We start from the raw sequence: 23,526 nt of genomic DNA, 5'->3' as shown, positions 1-23,526 counted from the left end.
GTGATAAACTCAGATCTTGCTATAGTGTGAGGAATTACAGAATTGCACATTAATAACAGTGACGTCATTATTGGCTAGGTCATTTAACTGACTAACTAGATTATTAATAGTGGGTTGATTTTAAAATAAATGTTATAGCCTCTCATCTCAAGCCTCCAGTTAAAGAAGTTAAGACCTTCAGGTAACAGCTGACCTCTCACCCCTGCATCTTCTGAAGGAAATTTTGGGCTTAGATGTATTAGTCTGCCAAGTCCTTAAGGGCTGCAAACCTTTGGGGTGAGTTTCACCACCGATTGCACAAACTTCACTAGAGGAAAACTGGCCCCACTTCATTTTAGCTTAGTTGGTGCAAACCACTAAATAGATCCAAGTAGATCCCCATTGTTTGTAGTTTCTTTGAGAGGAATTAAAGTTTCAGCTGAAATGACCTCAATAATCTACTTTTAAGAGGAAAAAAAAATGATGAAAAGTTAAAAACCAAGTCTTAACTACATCAGTTTCTATTCACATGCCCAGGCAAGCCTATAAAACTTTCTCATGCATGCTAACACTTTCCTAAGCCCTTCTCTCTCGCGCAGTGATCTATTTTGGAGCTGGTTTGTGTTGGACGCAGCACCAATCCTACGTCTCTTCCTTTACGAGCCTTTTTTGCTCTTGTCTTGCACAAGACCCGCCAGGACTTTGCAGCAGCCTCTTTCTCCAGCTCTGAGGCAGGAGGACGCCCACACAGTCCCTCAGTCGCAATCCCCAAGTCACATTCCCAATACCCGCTCTTTACAGACAGGGGATGGCGGGGGCTGGGGAGGTGTAAGAGTGTGTGTAAATATGGGGTGTTCCTTTTTTAAAAACCTTTCCTGGTGGAAAAGTCTTTTAAAAGACTTTTTAAAAGCCCGCCCCTCCCTTGCCCAGCCCGGGTGGGCCGGGGCGGGGCCCGCGCGGTGACCATGGAAACCGAGCGCACGCGGAGCGCCGCCCTCCTTCCCGCCGGGCTGCCGCCGCCGCCATGATGCTGCTGGGCCGCGGGCTGGACGCCAGGTAACGGGGCGGTGAGGGGCGGTGAGGGGGGCCGGGATGCCGCCGCCGCCGCCTCGGTGCTGGTTGCGGGTCTCTGCCCGTCCCCCCGGGGGGCGGCTCCTGGTGGGGGCCGTCTGCGTGGCCTGGCCGTGGCGGGTGGGGGAAGAGGCCCTGTTTCAGCCAGGGCCCCCTTAGGGAAGCTGGCCTCTCTGGGGCTGGGGGATCCGCCGCCGTCTTCCTCCGGTAAAGGCTGCAAAACTTTTCTAGGCTTGGTGTGCTCTGCGGCGGTGAGGAAAAGTGTTGCCGATTTAATCGGGCCTGTCACTAATTGTGTAGCCGCCTCTAAGCGGTCACAAATAATTATGAGGGGAAAAAGAAAAAAAACCTTTTCACACCACCGTCTGAGGAAATGTAGCGTTTCATATCCCAAAATGTTATCTGCATGTGAGTACTGTGAGATCGAAATTGTAAAGTGGGTGAGGAATCGTGATTAAAGTTTCCCCCCGGGAGAGAAACGCTTTCCGGCATGAAGACCTTCCAAAATAATAGGAAAGGTGTACCTTTTACTGAAGATTTTAACAGTTAATACTAATTTTTAGAAACAACTTATTAATACTTAATGAGACACTTATTTTCCTGCTCACTGGGTGGCACCTTTCCTGTTCAAATGGTTCTATGCTCAAGCATGTCCTGGAGGACTGAACAACTTACTTGGACTTTTTTTCTTTTTTTAATTTGAAAAAAAATCTCTTCTGAATAGTCTTCTGGATTGCATGCCTTGAAGCAACACAGCTGGGTTTTTACCTGTAGCAGAACTTTTGCCTAAAATATTTTTCCTAAAGAGTTCTTGACGAAAGGTGTTCATTTAAATTGACTGCAGTGTTGTTTAAAGTATTAAATTTCTTCCAATTTTTCTGATTTTCACGTGTCATGATATTAGGTCAATATTTAAATGTTGGTCAGCATTTGGCGTTGGGACAGCTTAAGGGTATGAAGGAAGTCTTTAGTTTCTGTCCCTCACTAAGACAGTGGTATGAATGAATTCTCCTGCTGAGAATTCCAGCACTTCACATGAATCACCTCGTGTGGACCATGGAGATTTCTTAGGACCCAGTATCTGGCAGCTGCTGTTAGCTAAACTGTCCTGTAGTTGATTCAGTCAGATCAACAACAACTGGCATGAATTAACTGACACATTACTGGTTTAATAGTATCGCTGAAGCATAACTAAAGCAAGACCATCCAATGACATAGGAATAGGAAAGCAAAATATCAAGTGAAATATATTAATTAAAAATTCAGAACTACTTATTTAGGTCATTAATGATGAAACATATAGGCATTTATTAAAATTAAAAAATACTTAAGTTAGTATGATTTAAAAGAAAATAATTTGTTGGTGTGGTGAATGTCCTCTCTGTGTTTTTAGAGTTTTCACTTCTGTACTTGTGTCCGTTCACTTTTTTCTCTAATTCTCAGGGATATTTATCCTCTGTAGTGCTGAATGGGAGCAGTTTGGTACCTGTTCACAATTTAAAGAACATCTAATACCTTTACAGATTTACCCTCTACTGCCTAATTCCTCCAACTGTTGACTTGTCTGCTTAGATTGCAGACTCTTACAGGAAACTGTATGACCCAATCTTGTCTGAGACCTGCAGGTGTTACCACTATGTTAGTAATTAATACCAACAGTTATAGCAAGCTTTTGTTTAACCACAGGAGGGAAACTTCCAAGCTGATTTTTGTGATTTGGGTTTTCCTGTGTTGGATCTTTATTTTTAAGTATAAATCCTGCTTTGTTTGTTATTCATTCATAAATAAGCACATATTGCATCAGACTGTTACAACATTATCTTTTTAAGAGTAGATTTCTGTTTTGCACTGAAATGAGATGTCCAAATCATGCATAAATTATTAATAGTATAATTATATAGTTTTTCATCTGTATGTGTTGTAAACATTTGTCCCCTTCTTTGTTTTTCACTTATTTTTCTTTGGTATCAAGGGACAATCAGACTAGACAAATACAAGATGCTGTTTCAAATGTGGAAAAACATTTTGGTGAATTGTGCCAAATATTTGCTGGATATGTACGTAAAACTGCCAGACTACGAGACAAAGCAGATCTTCTGGTAAATGAAATATATGCATATGCAGCCACAGAGACACCAAACTTAAAAGTTGGACTGAAAAACTTTGCAGATGAATTTTCCAGACTTCAGGATTATCGCCAGGCAGAGGTACAAAATTAAAGCTGTACATGTTGTGTTTGCCATCTGAACTTTTCGGTTACTTATCTGTGATTAAAAGGGAAAAGAGATACTCTGCAATCATGAGAGAAACATAGGAAAAAAACACTTTTAAACGTATTAGTTGCAGAACAGTGGCAGAACTAATACTTTTAAATGTATTAGTGGCAGAACAGGATAGGCTGCCAAAATATTCATCATTTACTCTGCTAATAACTTCAGTGAAAACTGTCTGTGATTAGTCCCGTTCAGTTCAGTGAAACGGTCCATGTAAGTGCTCACAGAATTTGAGACAGATCGAGTCTTTTATTGGTCTTAGACTTTACATTATGATTTATGGTTAACAAAGTGTTCTTTTAGTTTTGTGACTTGAGCTGTGTAGCAGCAGCTGAGGTAAAATCAGTCATCTTCCTTTTGCTCAGTCTGTTATCAGAAGCAGTGTAGAAGAGAATACTAACTAGAATCCTTCACTGGGTGCTGTCAGCCCCTCTGAGGTGCTGTCGGGGACCTCTGTAGATTTCATAAGTCTGTAGTTCAACACTAAAAGTACAAACTTGATTTGGCCCACGTGTGACAACGTAGCCACATGTCTGCTAGATAAGTGAGTGTGTAAAGAAAGGTGTTTATGCCACTGACACATCTATGTGTGGGGCCAATCAAATTGTAATTTATGATCTAGAATTCTAGATGCTGAGATTTATGAAAAAAATAAATTCATTCACAGGTACTCAAACTAGTTTTTGGCGTACATATCTATTCTTTCAGTAGGGCATAGAAAATTCCAGTTTATAGTTTTGAAAAGTGAAGGACCACTATAATATAAGAGAGAGACTAAAGTAGTTGACATTCTTGATGTTTTAAGATAGGAATTTTTTTTTAAAAAAAAAAAGGCATTGCAAGTCATTTTCTATATTAACAAGGTCAAAAAAGAAAACTTTTTAAAAGAAGCTGATCTATGAGGTATCTAGTCTACTAAATAGAGGGTTTGAAAAACAAGAAATATGCATGGATCTTTAACAGTGTATCTAGGAACAGATTTTTAAGAAGTAATAAGAAATCCAAGGGTGTGGATAGTGCAATTTTTAACCTTTTCCATAAGCTCCTATGCATCTGGCTCCAGCTGAGCCACATATAGGTCCTTACGCTTCAGTTGATGTAATAGCAGTTTACCTCTCTGTTAATAGGGTAAATTTATATTATGGCCAGAGGTGCACGTGAGGTCAGACTGCATGATCTCTCTGTCCGTTTTCACCTTTAAATGCCGAATCTGTAATTTCATGGTACATATTTAAGAACTGGAGTTTTGTTTTTTTCGATTTTAAATGCGTTTTTAAAAACTGACATTTGGCCTGCATCCTACCATGAGTGTCCCCAAACCACCACTCTGGAGCGAGTCCAGAGGATGACCACAAAGATGACCAGAGAACTGGAGTGCCTCTCCTGTGAGGACAGGCTGAGAGAGTTGGGGTTGTTCAGCCTGGAGAAGAGAAGGTTCTGGGGAGACCTTACAGCAGCCTTCCGGTGCCTGAAGGGGGCCTACAAGAAAGCTGGAGAGGGACATTTTACAAGGGCCTGTAGCAATAGGACAAGGGGTAATGGCTTTAAACTGAGAGAGAGTAGGTTTAGGTTAGATGTAAGGAAGAAATTTTTCACTGTGGGGGTGGTGAGGCACCGGAACAGGTTGCCCAGAGAAGCTGTGGGTGCCCGATCCCTGGAAGTGTTCAAGACCAGGTTAGATAGGGTTTTGAGCAACCTGGTCTAGTGGAAGGTGTCCCTGCCCATGGCAGGAGGGCTGGAACTAGATGATCTTTAAGGTCCCTTCCAACCCAAACCAGTCTATGACTCTATGATAATCTACCAAGAAGTGTAGAGCAAATATATTGATCTTTAACTTTAGATAGAAAGCTACAGATCTCCAAGATGCAGTGTTTGATGTATTTAGTACTCTTTTGTTACAATCTCCATGTTTTATTTATCCTGATTTACTGCCAAGGAAGAAGAAGGAATTCTGCTAGAAATCAGCTTAGGCTCCTCAAAACACAGATGATTTACTGGTTACTTTAATTGACTCTGGTTTTTGCAATATTTTTAAAGCCTCCATCCCAACATATTTTCAGCACATATGGACTAAACTCCTAGTAAGATGAGTCACTACTAAATGAATTGTTTCCTGTTTTTGCACACCATAGATGTGGATGATTTTAGTGACCTTGTGATTTCTTTTGTAGGTTGACAGGCTTGAAGCCAAGGTTGTTGAACCTCTGAAAAGTTATGGGACCATAGTGAAACTTAAAAGGGTAGGTTAAACGTCTCTTTTTCCCACAAGGTACATTTTAGTGTTCTGACCACTCAGTTGAAAGCATCTACTTTACTGGGGCGAGTGGTTCTGATTTCTCACGCTGCAGTAATCAGTCTGACTAAATTATATACATTGTAATACATCTGAACTGAAACTATATATATGTTGGAGGAAAAAGCTTTGATGTGAAGACAATGATATTCAGACCTTTGGAGCACAAGCAAATGCTAAAAAAAAGGCATTGTGGATAGCGCAAAACCTCCTGCATGGTGCAAATTCAGGACATTTTTCTTTATAAATAATGTTGTCGTCATTGTTGTTGTTATCATTATTATTATTCCGAGTTCCAGCGGTGAATTACATGTAATGCTTTTGGCTCTTAGTCGTCTATATGCTGTCTTTAACAGCTTTTCTAACTTAGAATTGCATTCTACATTGAAGTTCATAATGTAGAAGATGCTTTTTGAAGCTGATAAATAGGTAGTGGCTGGAATCCCTCTCTATCCTGCAAAGTCATCAGGATGACCTGAAGATACACAAAAACCTGAGGTCTCTTCATTCACTGTATTCTGGAAACGGCAGATACAGGAGTTTGAACTATTCCCACAAAATAGCTGTAAATTTCTTTCTTCCAGGAGGGATAAGTTTGAGCAAGTAAATTTTAATAAGCAGATACTAGTTTATAGGATTAAAGTAGTTCTTAGTAATACTTGTCTTTTTTACAAGAGGATACCTTCATCTGGTAAACTCAAATCTGTAATTGATGTATATATCTGTATCATAATCTATATAAATCAAAAGGTTATATGATCATTATTTGATGATATTTTTACATACAAAAATCTTACGGTGTGTTCGTCATGGTTAATTTGAGCATATTGTGGTGTAGCATCTCAAACTAGCATTTTTCATGGTTTTTTTTTCGTGTATCTTTTCAATATGGTGAAGAACCCAGTTTGGAACTTACTGCACAGCTATCTCACTCGGTTGTTAGAGAAACAATTATGAAGGAAATGCATGCTGCACTTACATGGTACTACATGCAGTAGTCCTTAGAAGCATTGTAGACTACAAAGCCTATATCCTAGAATTTGGTATCGTAACAGTCACCCTGAAACCCAGTTTGAGAGACTTAGAACTGACTGAATATTCTATGGAATATAAACGTTGAGATGGAAGACAGGTTTCATGTGTTTACAGCAATAGTATTGCTGAGGAGACACAGAGCACTGCAGCAGTGCTTGGGGCTTCCCAGAGCATTGAAGATACCTTCTTGAGGTGAATTGCCACTGGTACCCAGTAAATGCTAAGGACAGAAGCAACTGAAGAAGCCAGGTCATCCCTTGCAACAGTGAATGGCATGTCCTGTTGTCTTTGCCTTTCAGAATGCCAGCAAGCATTATGTAAGATTTATCCTAGCTACAGTGAGGTGTACAAGAGCATTCTTATTCTTAAACTGTAGATGGGATTTTATCAACATACCTTTGAACTAAGGCTTCACTAAAGATGTAGGCCATTAAATTATTTCCTCCCCCCCGCTTGTTACCATAAACCTTGGTTTAAACTTCCAACTGTCTGGTCTCCAGTTTTTACCTCTAACCACTGGGACATCTTTTGTGAAGAAGAAGGTTTTGTCACTCATGTAAAGCTAGCACAGGGTGCTTGTTGTAGGACTGCTTTACCTTAGCTGAATAAGTAAAATCAGGAAGAATAAGTCATTATAGCACTTCTTATAAAGGGGATTTTCTCACTGCTACTTTCTGGATCTGTTCCAGGCTGTACACAAACTATTTTTCGGCTGTATCTAAACAGAATTGTTGCTGTTTCTGTGGGGTAAGATGTCAATATCCTGTGATACTAAATGCTTTAAAGAGGCCCAGGTCAATCAGAATAGTGTTGTCTCAACTGCTAATGCAATAAAATTGTTTCATTCTCAAGTCCTGGTTTGCTATGCTGAGTAGCTTTCTGGGGCAGGATTTGGCCAAGCTGTACTGTTTTGTTGTTTATATCAGTCTTCACTTTTCTGCTTTTTGGCAACTCTGTTCCTCGTTCCTTTTCTTCATATAAAACAGGACATCATAAAACCAAGGTGATCCACCTGCAGAAGAAAGGATTGGTTTGCTTTAATAACTTCAGTGACTAAAGCAGGTAACAGTACAGTGATGAGGATCTACCAGCTCATTGTGTGCTGGATGGACTGCAGCTGTACTTCTGTATGGTTTGAGATTAGGTGGCTGACCAGAGTTCTTATGTGTGACTTGAATTCATAGTTTAAAGCCAGAAGCACTATGAATTATTTTATATTTTCTGTACCTGTTCTTTATCTCACTGGCTATTACATTCCATTCCATTTCTCCTTTGGTGTAATTAAAACGTATTTTCCAAAAACATATCAAATCTAGGTCTGAAGACACTGGAGGGGAATGTAGGGCTGTTTGTGGTAGTTAGCAGTTAGTTGGTGGTTTTGGTGTTTTGTTTTAAATGAAAGACTTCACCTAATCTTTGGTTCTTGTTATGTGTTCCACTGAGATTAAAGAGCAGTGTGATGCTCTATTTGTTTTCTAGATGAAGGTATTTAGATGCTAGTAAAACGAATTTTTTTCATTCCTTTCAGTTAGCTTAGTTCTTTCACCATCACCTTCCCCAGCTTTTTAATATTTTTAATGGTTTTTTTCTGCACCCTTTTCAGTTTTTCAACACCCTAAACAAAATGTCTGTGTAACTGTGCCCTATCTTTGTACCTCCAAAACTTGTATATAGCTCCACCACTATAGCCACAGAAGCACCAACTCTTTGTCAGGCTTTGGCTAGTAGAGAAGAAAGTTTAATGGCTGCTGTTGCTACAGAGAACAGAGGTAGACAAGGTAGAGAACAGTGCAGTCCCTGTAGGTATGCCTAAAGTCACTAAGTGCTAGAAAGAAAATACTGGATTTTATAATGGTAACTAGTGGTTTCCTTCACATTCTCAAATATACTTTGCATGAAAGTCAGAACCCTTTCATCCACAGCGTTTAGTCTGATTGACTGTTTTAAATGGGCCTAGAAAGTCAGTGCTGTTAATGGGGCCCAATCATTAAATAACCTTAAACATGCAGCTGTGACCATTAGGTAGAAAACTGCTTTGTTCTATGGCAAAAAATTTTTCTCTTCTCTTTCTCTACCTTTAACTTAAAATGTAAAATGTAAAGCAAGAAAAATATTTTTTATTATTGCTTTTCTTGCAGCCACGTGTTTTTCTCAATAAGGAGAAAGCCCTTTCCAGCAGTCTTTCAGATGGCCTTAGAGGTGCTGTAAATTCCCTTTTTAAAGAAAAGCAGCAAAATTAGTTTTGATGGGCTAAAGATGCAGGCTTTTTTTATTATCAGAAGCCCACTCTGTGACCCTGAAGATGAAGCAAAATGACAGTCATGTACACACGGACATACAGACAGTAAGGACAGAAACAAAGAAGAAACTGTGGTTTTGATCCTGACCTCGTGTACAGACTCGTTATTGCTCAGAAACTTGGCATGCTTATGCTTGTCATTGACTGCTGATCTGGTCACAGGATCGCAGAACTTTTTGTAAGAGACACATTCTTGGTTGCATGTCTTTCTGGGTGAAGGAGACCTACAACCATGTTAGAATGCGAATATCCAGGGAAGGAGAACAGACAACTTCCCAAGATTATAGGTTTTAATAGCTTTAATCCACTCCGTTTTGGAGTGGTAGATAAATAGGAACTGGTCTTTTTAGACGAAATGGTGGATTGAAATGCATGCCCAAGTCCTGCCTCAGATTTTATTAGACTGATTCCTTTGGGCTGTATTTCCACTTGTTCGAAGGTACTGCTCCTTTAAATTACAGCCATCAAAATTAATGTAATTTTCTATACCAGGGTCAATGTAGTGATAAATATCCGACTGACAATTTTAGATTCTGTGTATGCCAAACTATTTGCAAAACACAGTTTTATCTCATGAACAAGAATTTAAGACTGGTATGTAAGCATTTTTAAATTGTCGCAGATATTCCTGGAAGTACATCCTACTTCTTCTTTGGAAATGAGGAGCAAAAATATTTATCATCAGTTTCTGCCTTTTCTAGATCAATAAGTTTAATGTTCTACAGCTCCATCATTACTAGGATGTATTTTGTTCCAAATGTATTTAAACACCTCACTAACTGCATATATAAATATGCAGTTGAATGCTTTCAGCCATGGATTCTCTATGACACCTTAAGCTCTGTGTAGCAGTTTTGTGTTCTTGTTAACTACTGACTGGTACTGACTGCTGCCTGGTTGGGTTTTAACTTACTGATTTATCTGATGCCACTTTTTATTTCTAAATGCCACCTTTATTCCATTGCGAAGCCTGGAATGGGCCTGTCTTCTTACTGCTTTGGGAATCTCAGCTTTTGACCATCTACTGTACTTTTCATAAAAAGCTCTAAATATCTTCCCCCCACGCACATGTTAAATTACAGTGTGTGCTACAGAGAGTTGTGCAAGGTGCTAAACTCTCTTGGTGTCCCTATTGACTTCTCTTTCAGGGGATCATTTAACAGGATATGGTCAGTAAAATCTGATTTTCTTCAAAGCAGAAATTTTGTTCATGTTTTCTAGGCAATGCATGTATGGAGGAAAGTGCATTTTGTATTATCCCAGATCTATTTCATACATGTCTAAAACATTTTATTTCCAGGGTGATCTTAAAGCAACTTTAACAGCAAAGAACCGAGAAGCCAAGCAATTATCTCAACTGGAAAAGACACGTCAGCGGAATCCATCAGATCGACACATTATTGTATCCTGCACTTCTAGTGGCTATAAGAAATATTTTCAGAGTTTTTTGTGAATTAACCTCCTGTGTTTAGAAAGTAATAAGAGAAGAATGCTCTTTAGAGGGACTGTTGCCTATGTTGATGCTGAATTTTTTCTTGAACTTTATGATGAGTTACAGCTTATAAGAGCTGCTTGGTTGGTTACTTCCTTTTTTTGATTGAAAAGAAACTACAAAGTATTTGATATGTTTATGCAAGAAAGGTAGGCTTACATTGCATTTAGGAATTTGGAGGTTTTTGAAAATAAGTCTAATCAGACAACTTCCTTTTTACTTCTGTGGATTTTTTGTTTTATTGTTTTTCTCCCTGTCATTTTGGTAGTTGTTGTGCTTCCTTGTACCTAGATGGGGTGTGAGTTTCCTCCAGCTGTGAGATGAAGTGTGAAAGGAAAAGTTGTTATTCTGTTAGAATACTCAACTGGACTACTCTTCTTTTCAAAGCACCAGCGACCCTCCCCAGTATACTAGTCTGTATCACAGAGGGAAAAATCAAGCCTCTACAAAATTTCCATTGAAATCTCATTGAAGTTTCAAATTCTGAAGCAGTCAGAATCTAGGAATGCTAAAATAAAGGGGATTGAGGCAATCCTACTTCAGTCCCTTTATGCCTATGTATTACGATACAGCATTTAAGTTCATGATGATGTGCCTTTTTTTCTTGCACTCTAGCATTGGACTCAGGAGTGACACAGTCCTATTCTTGGCATGTTTTCATCAACTTTATTTCATAAATTAGGATCTTTGTAGTGACTGGGGCATGGGACTGCAGAAAGAGAGAAAATTATTGTGATGGTCAACTGCCACCAAGGGGAATTACTTTTTTTTTTTGGTCTCTATGAAAGAATTCCCATTTAATATTAATCAAATCAGTTAAATGAAGTGATGACTAATTAGAGTTCCTCATGTAATAAAGACACACAGATGTCAGCTGTAGGGTTAGAACTTGAGCTGTGATGCAGAGTTCTCTTCTATTAGAATTAGGGAGTAAATGCTAACAGTAAGCTATTCTCCCAAAAGGGAGACTGGTCCCATTTTTCTCCCTCTTGTGCTAATTTCCAGTTGATTTCATGGTTATACAGCTGGCACCTAGCTGTTTCCTCTTGTCTCTTTGCTGAGGTACTTCCAAATACCCTACTGTGGCTTAGCTTATTGCAACACCTGTGTTTTCTGTACTTAAGACTTTGCCTGAGGAGTTATTAAATTTCAGAGCAGTCTGGTTTTGCATATGGCCAAAGGCACCAAATGCTACATACTTGCATTTAAAAGTGATCAACACAAAATGCATAAAAAGTGTGGGAAATAAGAATGTGTTCCTTTTGATGATGTATGCAGGTCAGCTTTTAGGTCTGCAAGAGGCTTCAGCATGTTCATTAGCATAGCTGTTAGGCTCCAGCAGCAGTTCTTTTACTCTTGAGCAACTGTGATGTTTCAGCAGCTAACCGACTTTGGCCACAGATGGCAAAGGATCTGTACTCATTCCCACATTTCAAGTCCATCTTGTAAAATGTGGGGGTAGTACAGCTTTGAAAAGAAAACCTCACCAGATTTTGTTTTTAAATCTAAAAATGCATTTCTAAAAATCAAAATTGATTTTTTTTTTCCTGAAATGGTCTACCTAGGTTGTCTTGGTTTTGGTTTGGGTTGTGTTGGTTTTTTTTATAAACAAACCCTCAGTCCAAGACAGACAGCTGTCCTGAAATATTTTGGCCTGGATACCTGAATTCTAGCAAAGCTATAACAAACTGTAAGTAGCAGGAACCTTCAGATAACATAATAGCACCTTCCAAGTAAACAGAAGTTTTGAAATATCTGAGGTAAATACTTCACTATATATTAAAAGTAGAAGTGAAAACAGATATTTTTATGAATATTGATTGTTATTTTGCCATTTTTTCCTTTACCGATATTTCCAGTCACAGGTAAGTGTTTCAGAAGAGAAAATACCAAACTGCTGTTGTACAAACTATGCAACTTCTGCAAGTTTAGACATTTCACTCCACAACAAACGAAATTCCTTTCCCAATGCATCTGCGCACAAAATCTGGCCAGTCTATTTAAGATGGATTGAGAAGATATATTTTGATTATCATAGAAATAATGTACTATATTTGTATGTGTAATGGCTGCTTATGCGTAACAGCTGCCTTCATTTACAGAGAGCGACTGTAATAATTGAGAATACACAAAACATCTTTTCTTACTCTGTTTCCCTCCTGTGTTTTGGGCAAAATTGAGAAAGGGAGATGAACATGCAACCTTACGTACTACTAAAGATGTTTACCAATTTTGTTTGCCCCGTAATGGCAGAATTGCGCCTATGACTTTAAGCCATTTTTGTAAGGTGATTGTTTCAAGTTGATAATCCTGTAATATGAGGTTACCAGATTCTAATCAAGGAAAAAGAAGTGACAGAGCATGTCTTAAGCCTTAGGTTTCCATATGCACATAACACTAAAAACTAGATTGTGGGAACTGGGTCTGTGGTGTCTATTTCTTCTTTTTTTCTTTTTTTTTTTTTTAAAGAAAACTCTCAAGTTGCCGTGTTATAGAAATTGGAAGAATCCTATGGTTTGATCATAGCATACAATTACTTGATCCATACACTATTTCCAAATCCTAGGATAGATTCCTGATGATACTCACTGACAGAGCCTCTGTGTAACTACTGTCTAGACTAGTGTATGATGTTTGACCAGAAATGTATGGAAAATAAAATATGTTTAGACCCAAATTTTGCAGTCTTCAGATGTAAGCTGCTACATATTTACATCATTATTTTGTAATAGTACACAGTTCTCAGACTTTACTTAACCAGAATAGCTTCAGTATCTTTATTTAAATGGTAATGTGCATTTTTATACAGTTCATAGTTATACAAATCTCATGCTTTTTGTAGTAGGAAATAAAACTGTGTATTTATGCATTAGGGGTTGGTTGGTATGTCCCCTTCCCAGTGCCCTGTTGAAGATAGTTTTTATGAAATATTTTAATAATACAAATTTACTAAAAATATAAAGTACCTGAAATGCTTTTGGATCTAAAGCTGATATTAACTCTAGTCCACTGATTGAGATACTTACAAGAGAAGTGCATTAGTTCAAGCTGCCTGTTTACTGTCTATTTAAATAATGTATAAAAACTTAGTAAGATGAGGTTCAGCACACGATACTGGAAAAGATTCATTCATGACCCAGCAGGTTTATCTGAACTGAAAATTAATAGTGATCTTTTCCGCATCCACCATTCTTGGCGGTGTACTCCTGCCCTCTCCTTTACACCAGCTTAAAAAAAAAAACACTTAATTTTTCTGAAGGGTAAACCCCTGTGCTGGTTAATTCCCTGAACCCTGTCACTGTGTTGTCAGCAGAGGGTCAGGGCTGGCTCGGTGGAATTAGCAGGTGATTATTGCAGAAAATGGGTTAGGGCAGTGGGACTTTCCTGATGGGCTGCACCTAGTCATTTTTCATGTTTCAGATCAAAGTCACAAAGGTGTAGAAGGCTTCTTTGTTTACTAAGCTACAAACAAATCTACAAATACAGTAACAGTGTAGTATTTTGAAAACCCAGACTGAAATGTTTTCTTGGAAATTACAGTAAAATTCTTTGTATCAAATACAGGACTAATTTCACCTTTTTGTTAACTTTACCAGGCTGAAAGTGAACTGCAGAGAGCTTCACTGGATGCAACTCGAACAACTCGGCAATTAGAGGAAACCATTGATAATTTTGAGAAACAGAAAATAAAGGACATAAAAGTATGTGTGCTCATGTGTCAGAATATGACATCACATTTCATCTTGCATAATGAAATTACTATAGTTACTCTTTGGCAAGAGCAACATTTAGTATTAACTTAAGCCTACATAAATATAAATCTTGTGGTATTAATGAATATTTTATAATCCAAATATCTTTAACTTTGCAATTAAAAAAAATCAGTTCCTTATTCTTACAGTTTATAGAATTTAGAATTTTCCTGTATGCTGTTGAGCATCTGCACCTTCCAACAGTTGCTGGAATGATAAATGTGGATTAATACCAGCAAAATTAACATAAATACATTTACTAATGATTATTTATCCATGCTGAAATTGGTGTAGGTTACTGCAGCTATAAGTTTTACTGATGTAGAAAGCACAAAATGTTCAGTGACTAAAAGTAATCAGAGCTTTCATTTCTCTCCTAATGTCAAACATTAAGTGGCTTAAGTTCCAGAGAGTATAGTGACTGAAAAACACCTGTGTTATGTGATCTCAAATTTAATTAAAAAATTGCTGAAGTGAGATACTTTTTTCATTTAAAAAAAGACCAATAGACCAAATAGGAAGAAATGAAAGACGGTTGAAAAACCCACCCAAACCAGCCAGTACTTAATGTTAGAGCAATATGAAAAAGATTGTGTGAGTTCTGATGTTGTCATCAAGTGGTTTTAATAAAGAATATTATATAAAATATGATAGTAATATGATAACTATCTGTAAATCATCTATAGAATTTACAGATAATTTATCCCCGACCTGTTCAAAAAGAATCAATAAAGCAAAAATCCACTGACTACATCTTGCAAATAGGTCAGGGAATACCAAGTGAGTTTTCAGCATGATGATTTAGTTCTTTCTAATGAGCCTCCTCTTCCCTTTTCAAGCGTTTACTTAGAACTTAGCGTGAAATGACAACTGCGTAAGTGACAGCCCAGCCAGTATTTGTTTAATTTCTAAAATTCAGGTCTGACTACTTAAAAGTACTAGATATTGTGCAGTTATTTGAATGATATAAATACCAAGTACAGAATTCACTAATTTCGTGATTTGAAATGGAAATGTACTTTACTGCATTAAGAAAACCTTTGTTTTCATTTGCTTTTAGAACATATTTTCTGAATTTATAACTATTGAAATGTTATTCCATGGGAAAGCTTTAGAGATATATACTGCTGCCTACCAAAATATCCAGAATATTGATGAAAACGAAGATTTAGAGGTAAGAATGATTAAGAAGTGCTTTTCAATTTACTTAGTACATAAAACCAGTTTTCACTCTTTGGGGCAGAAAATGCAGCATAAGTTTCAAGTTCCCAGAACAACCTTCTTCTGCATGCTCTTACTAGAGAAGCGCAAAAAGAGCTCAGCATGCATGTTTATAAACTCAGAGATCTTAAAAACTGAAAACTGCAGTGGCAATCTAATCTTTCCCACAAAATACAGATAAGAGGCTTTTTCTAAATTAACGGCCACTCCAGGCTCAGCTAATCATAGTTCTTTAAAGAACACCTCTGCAGTGAAACTTGCTTTAAAGATGCACAGTAAGAAAATCTTGCGCTGTGCTGGTAAGATGTTCTAAAGACTAATTACTTCATTAAAAATCTTTCTATTCCGAGTTTTGTTTGCTTGTTTTCATCTTTCAGTCATTGTTTTTTATTAGGCTGTTCTGGAATTAAGAGACATTTGTTACCAAATTGCTTTTTTTGCCTTGTGGCAGTTACAGCTTCATTTCAAGTCACCATTTCTGTCCTCTTTGAGTTATAGTCTGTCTTTCCCAAGACATGTTTTTCAGTCCTTTATTCAGTCTTGCAGTTCTTATGGATATTGGGCCTTTAAACTTACTATAATTGAAATATATGTTGTGTATATGTGTTCAGCTTGTCAAGAAAGTTGGATAATTTTTTGTCTTTTTTTTGTAAATCTTACCAGTCTTAATTTTACTTTTTCCATGACATAGCTCAGTATTCAGTTAGTGCAAGATATACCAAATCATGATTCTTCAGTGACCATCACCCTTGAGACTACTTGGTATTTTTATTTCATTTAACCTACACCATGGCAATTTTGTACTATTCTGGTTTCACAATTAAAATGTCATGTGGCACCAATTCAAATCTTTCATATTTCTAATCTCATTTTTAATTTCCTGTTAATTGGACAATATTTGCTTTCTATAAAAATATTGATTGACCATAATTCTACCATCTCCTTGACTTAACAGTGTCTTGCACTAATAGCTTTTATTATTTTTAGTATCAGGCTGATAGTCTTAAAATTTACTCTTGGGCTATTGAAAAGAACTTGTAAATATAATGGATATTACACTCTCTCTTATATTCTAAGGGTTTTCCCAAATTTTTCTTGAGCTGCGCATCTGAACGTTTCAGATAAAACTTCTCTGATGCAGCTGTGACTGGCAGCAAGGATTTGCTTGTGAAGGGGCTAAGAGTTTATCTCTCCAAGAAATGGGCAGCCTGAAGGGAGTTGCTGGAGTTCATACCTCTAGGTTAGCCTGAAACTCAGCTACACATGTTGGTGGGAACCCATTGCGGTTTCCTTGTAAATCCCCTCAGGCCTCTGAAGAATGTTTACTTTGACCACGTAAGTGTGTTGATGTGTCTCAGGTTGAGCAAGGATGTTGTTTCAGCTAAAAGTGATCAACCCAAACTACAGTTGATGCATATTTCTAGAGCAGGTTTAATTGTCCAAACGTGCATTTTTGTTAGCTTCAGTGTTAGTGATTGTTAGCTTGCAAGCTGTATCATGGCAACCAAATCACAGCTCTCTTCATTTGAACAGGTTTTTCGGAGCTCGCTTTATCCACCAGACTATCAATCTCGCTTAGACATAGTTCGTGCAAATTCAAAGTCCCCCCTGCAAAGAACTGGCTCCTTAAAATCTTCACTGAGGACAGTACAGGTAAGAAAAAAATTAAATGCTAGATCACAAAGAATGTCTTAAGTAGAGCCTTAGCTAATGTACATATACATAGATATACTATCTTCACTCAGTTCAGGACAGTTACAAAGGTAAGGAAACTTCCAAGGGCATAAAGATGATGCTAAGCTTTAATAATGCAGCTTCTAAATATCATTTTTATTTGAGGAAAAAATCAGCTTTCAGAGCTGCAGTGTTTGCTTTTGGAAAATGACATTTCGAGCAATACTATTTATTTTGTCAAACTGTGGCATCTTGCAGAGAAAAGATGTAGAACACTTTAAATAACACTTTCATATTCTTCATCTGAGTATCCAGATCCTAGAGTGAGGGTTTTGTACCAGATCCTAACTCAGACTCATGATACCTCCCAGCAGCAGAGCAAACCCCTGTGACTTTTATACTCTGAAAATTCAGAGCAGGTGAGAAAAAGGAGAATGATAAAAATAAGTGAAACAGACGGAGAAAGTGCCACTGCTTTTGACCCAGCTACCTGGCAAAAATCTTTGGCACTTGCTTGCAGCAGTAAACTTGCAGACATTGCAAAATGGCTAAGTTACTTCTTTATTGCAGCCTTAATCCTGTAACTAAGATGATTCCTACTAGTATTTCAGTTAAAAACAAAGATGGCCAAATATAAAATGCACAGATCCCACTTTTCTTCTTTGGATAGAATCATGTATTGATTCTGTCATGATTGATACCATGATTGATATGTATTGGAATTGTAATATTTAATTGAAGTTTTCTTGACTTCATACACACCATTACCCTTTCTCTGCTCTCAGAACAGAAAGGATCAATTATTACAGTTGAGTTATTCTGTTGTTGAAAGTGTGAGTCGTGCCATCTGAAAAAGAAACCAGTGATACAGTGCATAAAGACCAGCCTTGACTTTCAAAGTTGCCTGTCCTTTCTATCAAACAAGCAAATTTCACATTCAGGCTACTTCAGAAAATGTTTACCCATTCATTTTTTTGAAGACCAGAGGAAGCTGTCAAAAATCTGTTGCCATCTTCCTTGAAAGCTTTCTGCAGTGCTGTAAAACTATCACGGGTATAGAAGCATCTGTCGTTACTTTCAGGTGCAACAGATAGCTATGTTTTGGACTCTCTTTAAACAAAAAAAAAAAAGGAAACAAAGAAAAAAAAAACCCAAAACAACAGAAAACTGAATGTATGTACACTGATTTCTCTCAGAGATGGAGTGGAACTCCATTTTGACTAACTTGCAAGTTTACCTTACTCTTCTCCTAGACCTCTCTTTCAGCTTTACCTTCAGATGTTAAAGTTCTCATAACCTCTCACTGGAATATCTGAAAAGAACGGGAAGGCATCTAGACCTAGAGGGAAACTGCAGTACATTTCAAAATAATGTCGTCTTACTGGGCTGCGCAGTGTATCTGCAGAGGGCAGAAAAGAGGGGTGGAACACGCTACTAATGCAGTCACTACAGGGCAGTAAATAAGAGGCAGGCATCCTGTTCTGCACACACCCCATGCTGCCCTTTCTGATTCTGCAAATCGTATGTTGCATCAGGATCAGTACCTTGAGTTACATGAAGGGCTTTCACCTCTGGAACCCACCAAATATGTCACTAGCAAAAACTGCTGCATTCAGAAAAACCTTCAGGTGACTAGTTTTACCTTTCTGTGGATCTTTCACTCCAAAGTTTTCACAAGTCTCGTTTCATGCTACATAATAATCATTTACTGACCATAATGCAGTACTTTGGAATTTTCAACTTAAAGCAGTATAAATAATATGGTAAGCTGTTCACAGAGTGACACAGACAAAGATGGGGACACCCATGGGACAAACACTAACCTGTATGTGAGGGGCAGGAAGTCACTGCATACCAGGTGGGATAAGCTGTGCCAGTAACACAATACGTGTCTTTCAGAGGATTTAGCACATACTATCCTTGATTTTATTTCTGGTTCCGTGGACTACCTTTCTGTATTACTTCTGTATTAAAAATCTGAAGTACTCCTTGAGCTTGATTCATTTTTTCACAAAGAGCTACCTCCTTTTAAAGCTCTGATGCCTTAACGTGATGTCATGTTGCTTTGTCAAGCAATGTGATAATCTAAGTGTGTCCTGTCACTCCTGGAGCGAGTGTTCTGAAAGGAGTACTGTACACTAAATTATCAAAAGCAGGAATTTGCAGAGACCACTGGTATTTTTGTGTCCATCTTAGTGCTTTCATCCCTCAACTCTTTACCCCCTTGATTTTCATAGTTGTTTTAACTCATGCTCGGACTAGCTGAAGCAATTGAGATGCTCGTTTCTCCATCTTACGTGCCACATTTCAAGTTAACAGACAGTACTATAAAAACACAAGGAAAGGAGCAATGGGTAATCCTCTTAGAAAGAATTAATGTCCCAAGCTGCACTGACAGTACAACAGTAAGACACGCACTTTTTCATTTCTATGCAATTAACATGATCAGGAGTGAAAACTTCTGTGCACCAGGACAGCTGTTTTGCATAGGATAGCACCCCATTATACGAAAACCCCTTCAGGGGTTCAGGGCTTTTTTTAAACATGACTATTGCAGATACATAGCTTTACACAAGTTCTGAAAAGGCTGTTTTAAGTTTTCACGACAATCTTTGTAAATCCCTTCATTTTGCACTTCACTTGGCAATTTATCTTAAGCATTTTGTTTTACTGATTGAGATTGGTATGCTGTATTTTAGACAGAACTATAGCAGGAGAATAACCTTTTCCAGATACTTCAAATCAATCTCAACTACATGAGTTTTATCCACATGCATTTAATATAGCAAACTGTTTTGTACCTGCCCTCTATCATCTTAACTAAGGCTGAAGGTGTCTGCATCCATGCGTTCCAACGCTGCCTGCTCTGTAAGACATGAGGAGAGAATTGCCATGCTTCTGTAGTGGCATGTGCAGCGAAACATGCAGTTTAACAGCTTAAGCAAGGACAGTCGTCACCTACGTGTAAACCTAGAGAATTCATTTTCACATGAAATCATTTATGATGAGCAACAAATTATGAGACTCCATTAATCTTTTTTAAATTATTTTTTTCAGCATTAAGTAATCAAAAATCAAATTTTTAAATGCAGGTATGTTCTAGTTTTATGGCAAAATAACATGGCTGTAAACTACCTAATTTCCTTTCTCATCTGCCTTACTCTGATCCAGTTCGGTTCTTAGGTTGGCCACCTTACTGCCACCTCACCACCACCAGTGATAATTTAGTTAATTACAGCATGGTCAGAGTAGTGAGCAGAAAAAGCCTTAAAGCCAAAATAGCACCTCTTATTTCAGGAAAGGGGAAGGGGGAGCTCTTACTCAGAAACATGACTGAAGTTCTGCTTAAGAATTTCAGATGCACTTAGAAAAAATAACTTGGACAACTAGTCTATCCATTGAAAAGAAGCTACCTTAACAAGCTCAGTCTGCAGTACTCCCTAATCTCCAGCTACAAATCAGTGTCATTGTCGTTGTCTTTCACAGAATGAAAGACTGCTGTTTTAGGCATTTAGATTCAAGTTAACCCAGCTTCATCCAATGATTAAGTCAATTTTCTCCTATGTTTAGAGATTTGTAAGCAAGCATTTGCTTCAAGTTAAATTATGTACTTTGTGAGCATCAAGAAGACCAAGGATTTTTCTGCTTTTTCATGGTTTAACTCCAGCTAGCAACTGAGCCCCACACCACCACTCGCGCACTTGCCCCCAGTGGGATGGTGGAGAGAATTGAAAGGGTAAAAGTGACAAAATTCATGGGTTGAGATAAAGACAGATTAATAGGCGAAGCAAAAGCCACGCACACAACCAAAGCAAAACAAGGAATTCAATCACCCCTTCCCACGGGCACGCAGGAGTTCAGCCATCTCCAGGAAAGCAGGGCTCCATCACACGTAATGGTTACTTGGGAAGATAACACCGTAACTCCGAACATCCCCCCTTCCTTCTTCCCCCAGCTTAATATACTGAGCATGATGTCATACGGTGTGGGGTATCCCTTTGGTCAGTTAGGGTCAGCTGTCCTGACTGTGCCCCTTCCCAGCTTCTTGTGCACCCTCAGCCTGCTTGCTGGTGTGGTAGGGTGAGAAGCAGAAAAGCCCTTGACTCTCTGTCAAGGGCTTGGCAGTTACTAAAACATCCCTGTGTTATCAACAATGTTTGCAGCACAAACCTAAAACATAGCCCCGTATCAGCTACTATGAAGAAAATTAACTCTGTCCCAGCCAAAACCAGCACAACCATTAGTACAATGATTGCAGTTTGCTTTATGCACACACAGAAAACTTTTGTTACATACGTAGCTGTCTGAATAATGAAATCTCAGAAGTCAATTTAATAACTAGCACTTAAGGACTTTTAAAATGGGGTGGTTTTAAAAGGAAAGGCAAGTTTTGTCTTCAATACTGAAGTTTTATTATATCATTCTGTGTGAGAAAACTCAAAAAATACAATGAAAATTAGAGCTGCAGATGCCCTCAGAGAACTGCTGAACCTAAAATAATTTTTTAAAAGCATTCCAGATGACTTGGATAACTACCTTTGAGTTTAATGTTCCTTTTCTCATGGGGAAAGAAAAAAAATACTTACATTCTACTTTAAATTGTAAATGTTGCATCTTCTGTGAAGAATCTGTCTTCAATAGGAGCTAGATTGAGCCCTTAGAAAAAAGTATAGATGGCAGCATCTGTCAGATGAGATGAAAGCTTGGCAGCTGGCACTTGTTTTTAACATTCAATGAACCAAAAAAGGACTGCAGTAGCATTCTGAAGGGCAAGCGCTGATGGGCAGGGAACGATCTTATATGAATCCAGACTCTTCTAGTAAAGTTTGTCTTACTCTCAAACACAGCTCAGAGCGCAGCATAGTGTTGAGTTTTTCATTTAACTGAAGAGGTTTGATGTTTTCCAAGATAAGATTATGCCTTCATACTCACCTTAAGCCTGCTGCCTCAACAGCCAACCCAGCAAAAAACTGACTTGCAGCCTGTTGATTTTTAGCATTAATTCGATCAATACAGTTTTCCCTATCCTAAAATATTTCTCAGGACTATAGGGGTGTTTTTAGCTTTAAAAAATAATTTTTAAAAAATCATGTTTATATTCTGTGCCATGTATCTTTCTGTTGGCATTGTGCATATTACTAGAGGTTGAGGAGTTAAGGGATAAGCACCTTCCCCCCTCCCCCCTAAACAAATAGCCTAAAAGTACTTAGACTGGGAATGCCAACAGAGAACTGTTTTTCTTTCAGGAGAACAAACGCTTGATTTACTTTTGTTGTGTGGTTGTTTTAGCAGATTTCCAGCAGTATGCTAAGAAAAGATGAAGAAGAAGAGGAGGAAGAAGATGAAGATGAGGAAGAGGAGGAGGAGGAGGAATTAGATGCTACTAAGGAAGTGAGATAACAAAACTGTTTTAAGAGTCTTTTTTTTTTTGATTGGGGCAAAAAATATTCCCTTTACATAAAGGCTTTTGTGTGTTAATCAAAAACTTCACTGAGGCTGTATTTTCAAAATTCCAACAGGAGCAAGAATGGCACCAATAGTAGAGTGCCAGAAACAAATGATCAGTTTCAAAGAATGGAACAGCATCTGCTGAAAATGGACAATTTCAGTAGCTAAAAAATTAAATACTGAAATAGAATTCTGTATAATTTGGATAATGTCATATTGCAGTCACATTTGCTTGAAGAGTGTCCAAAAACCGCACTAAGCTGACAAGCCGTTATGAACACAAGGGTTTGCTTGTTACTTTGCCAATATATCACCTTATTCCCCAGCTACATACCTCTTGGATTTAGGAAGTCCTCTAGCTATACCTGTCATAATTGGTTTTATACATCCTAAAGCAACTGCAGTACTCAAGCAACTGATTACAACCACGACCCTGTTAGATTTTGTTTTATCACCCACCCCGGGATGGCAGAAGTCAGGGTGAGGTGCGTTGTTTCCTCATTCTCATTTTCCTCAGGCTTGACTAAGATGACTTTTGATTCCTGTACACATACAGAATGAACATTAATAAATAAGGACCCAGCCCAGTATCTACTTTTAATGCTGCTTTGCTTTTAAATAAAAGTGCCTTCATAATAAAACTAGTTGATATTTTATATAGTTGACATTTATTATGTTAGTTGACATGCTGTATACAGTTCAAGTTTCTTGTGTTTAACTGGTTGATTCAGTTGCCAATTCCACCAAAGAAATGACACAGTTTGAGTGTAATTATCCTGTTTGGAGATGGTGGTCACCCGTGTTCATTTTTGAATAGCATACTATTGTCTGCCAGAAAGCTGCTAATGTACTGTTTATCTCCAGCTTTAGTATCTGCTAAATGTAGCAGGAACACATGTATAAATCTAGAATTCAAACTTGTGACTGGGAATCTTAAGTTTAACCAAACTGTCTTTCAGTTAAGGAAATAAACCAGGAAGTGCATTTTT

General features: G+C 38.0%; 1 protein-coding gene across 2 annotated transcripts; it reads left to right on the top strand.

Moving 5' to 3' along the window:
• Positions 1-927: 927 nt before the first annotated feature.
• On the top strand, positions 928-23,193 carry CIBAR1 (CBY1 interacting BAR domain containing 1). 2 transcript variants are annotated; one of them, XM_064442418.1, is made up of 8 exons: positions 928-1,035; positions 3,023-3,257; positions 5,495-5,563; positions 10,251-10,352; positions 14,039-14,143; positions 15,255-15,368; positions 16,949-17,068; positions 22,382-23,193. In XM_064442418.1, exons 1-8 carry the CDS (start codon positions 1,004-1,006, stop codon positions 22,487-22,489), a joined length of 885 nt encoding a protein of 294 aa, XP_064298488.1. In that variant the 5' UTR covers positions 928-1,003; the 3' UTR covers positions 22,490-23,193. The 2 variants fall into 2 exon arrangements, with proteins under 2 accessions (XP_064298488.1, XP_064298487.1); XM_064442417.1 differs by having other exon boundaries at positions 22,379-23,193.
• The last annotated feature ends 333 nt before the right edge of the window (positions 23,194-23,526 follow it).

The sequence above is a fragment of the Phalacrocorax carbo genome, chromosome 2 (assembly GCF_963921805.1).
Source record: "Phalacrocorax carbo chromosome 2, bPhaCar2.1, whole genome shotgun sequence".
NCBI lineage: Eukaryota > Metazoa > Chordata > Aves > Suliformes > Phalacrocoracidae > Phalacrocorax > Phalacrocorax carbo.
Note: the sequence above shows the minus strand (reverse complement) of the source record. Positions and strands in the feature narration are given on the sequence as shown.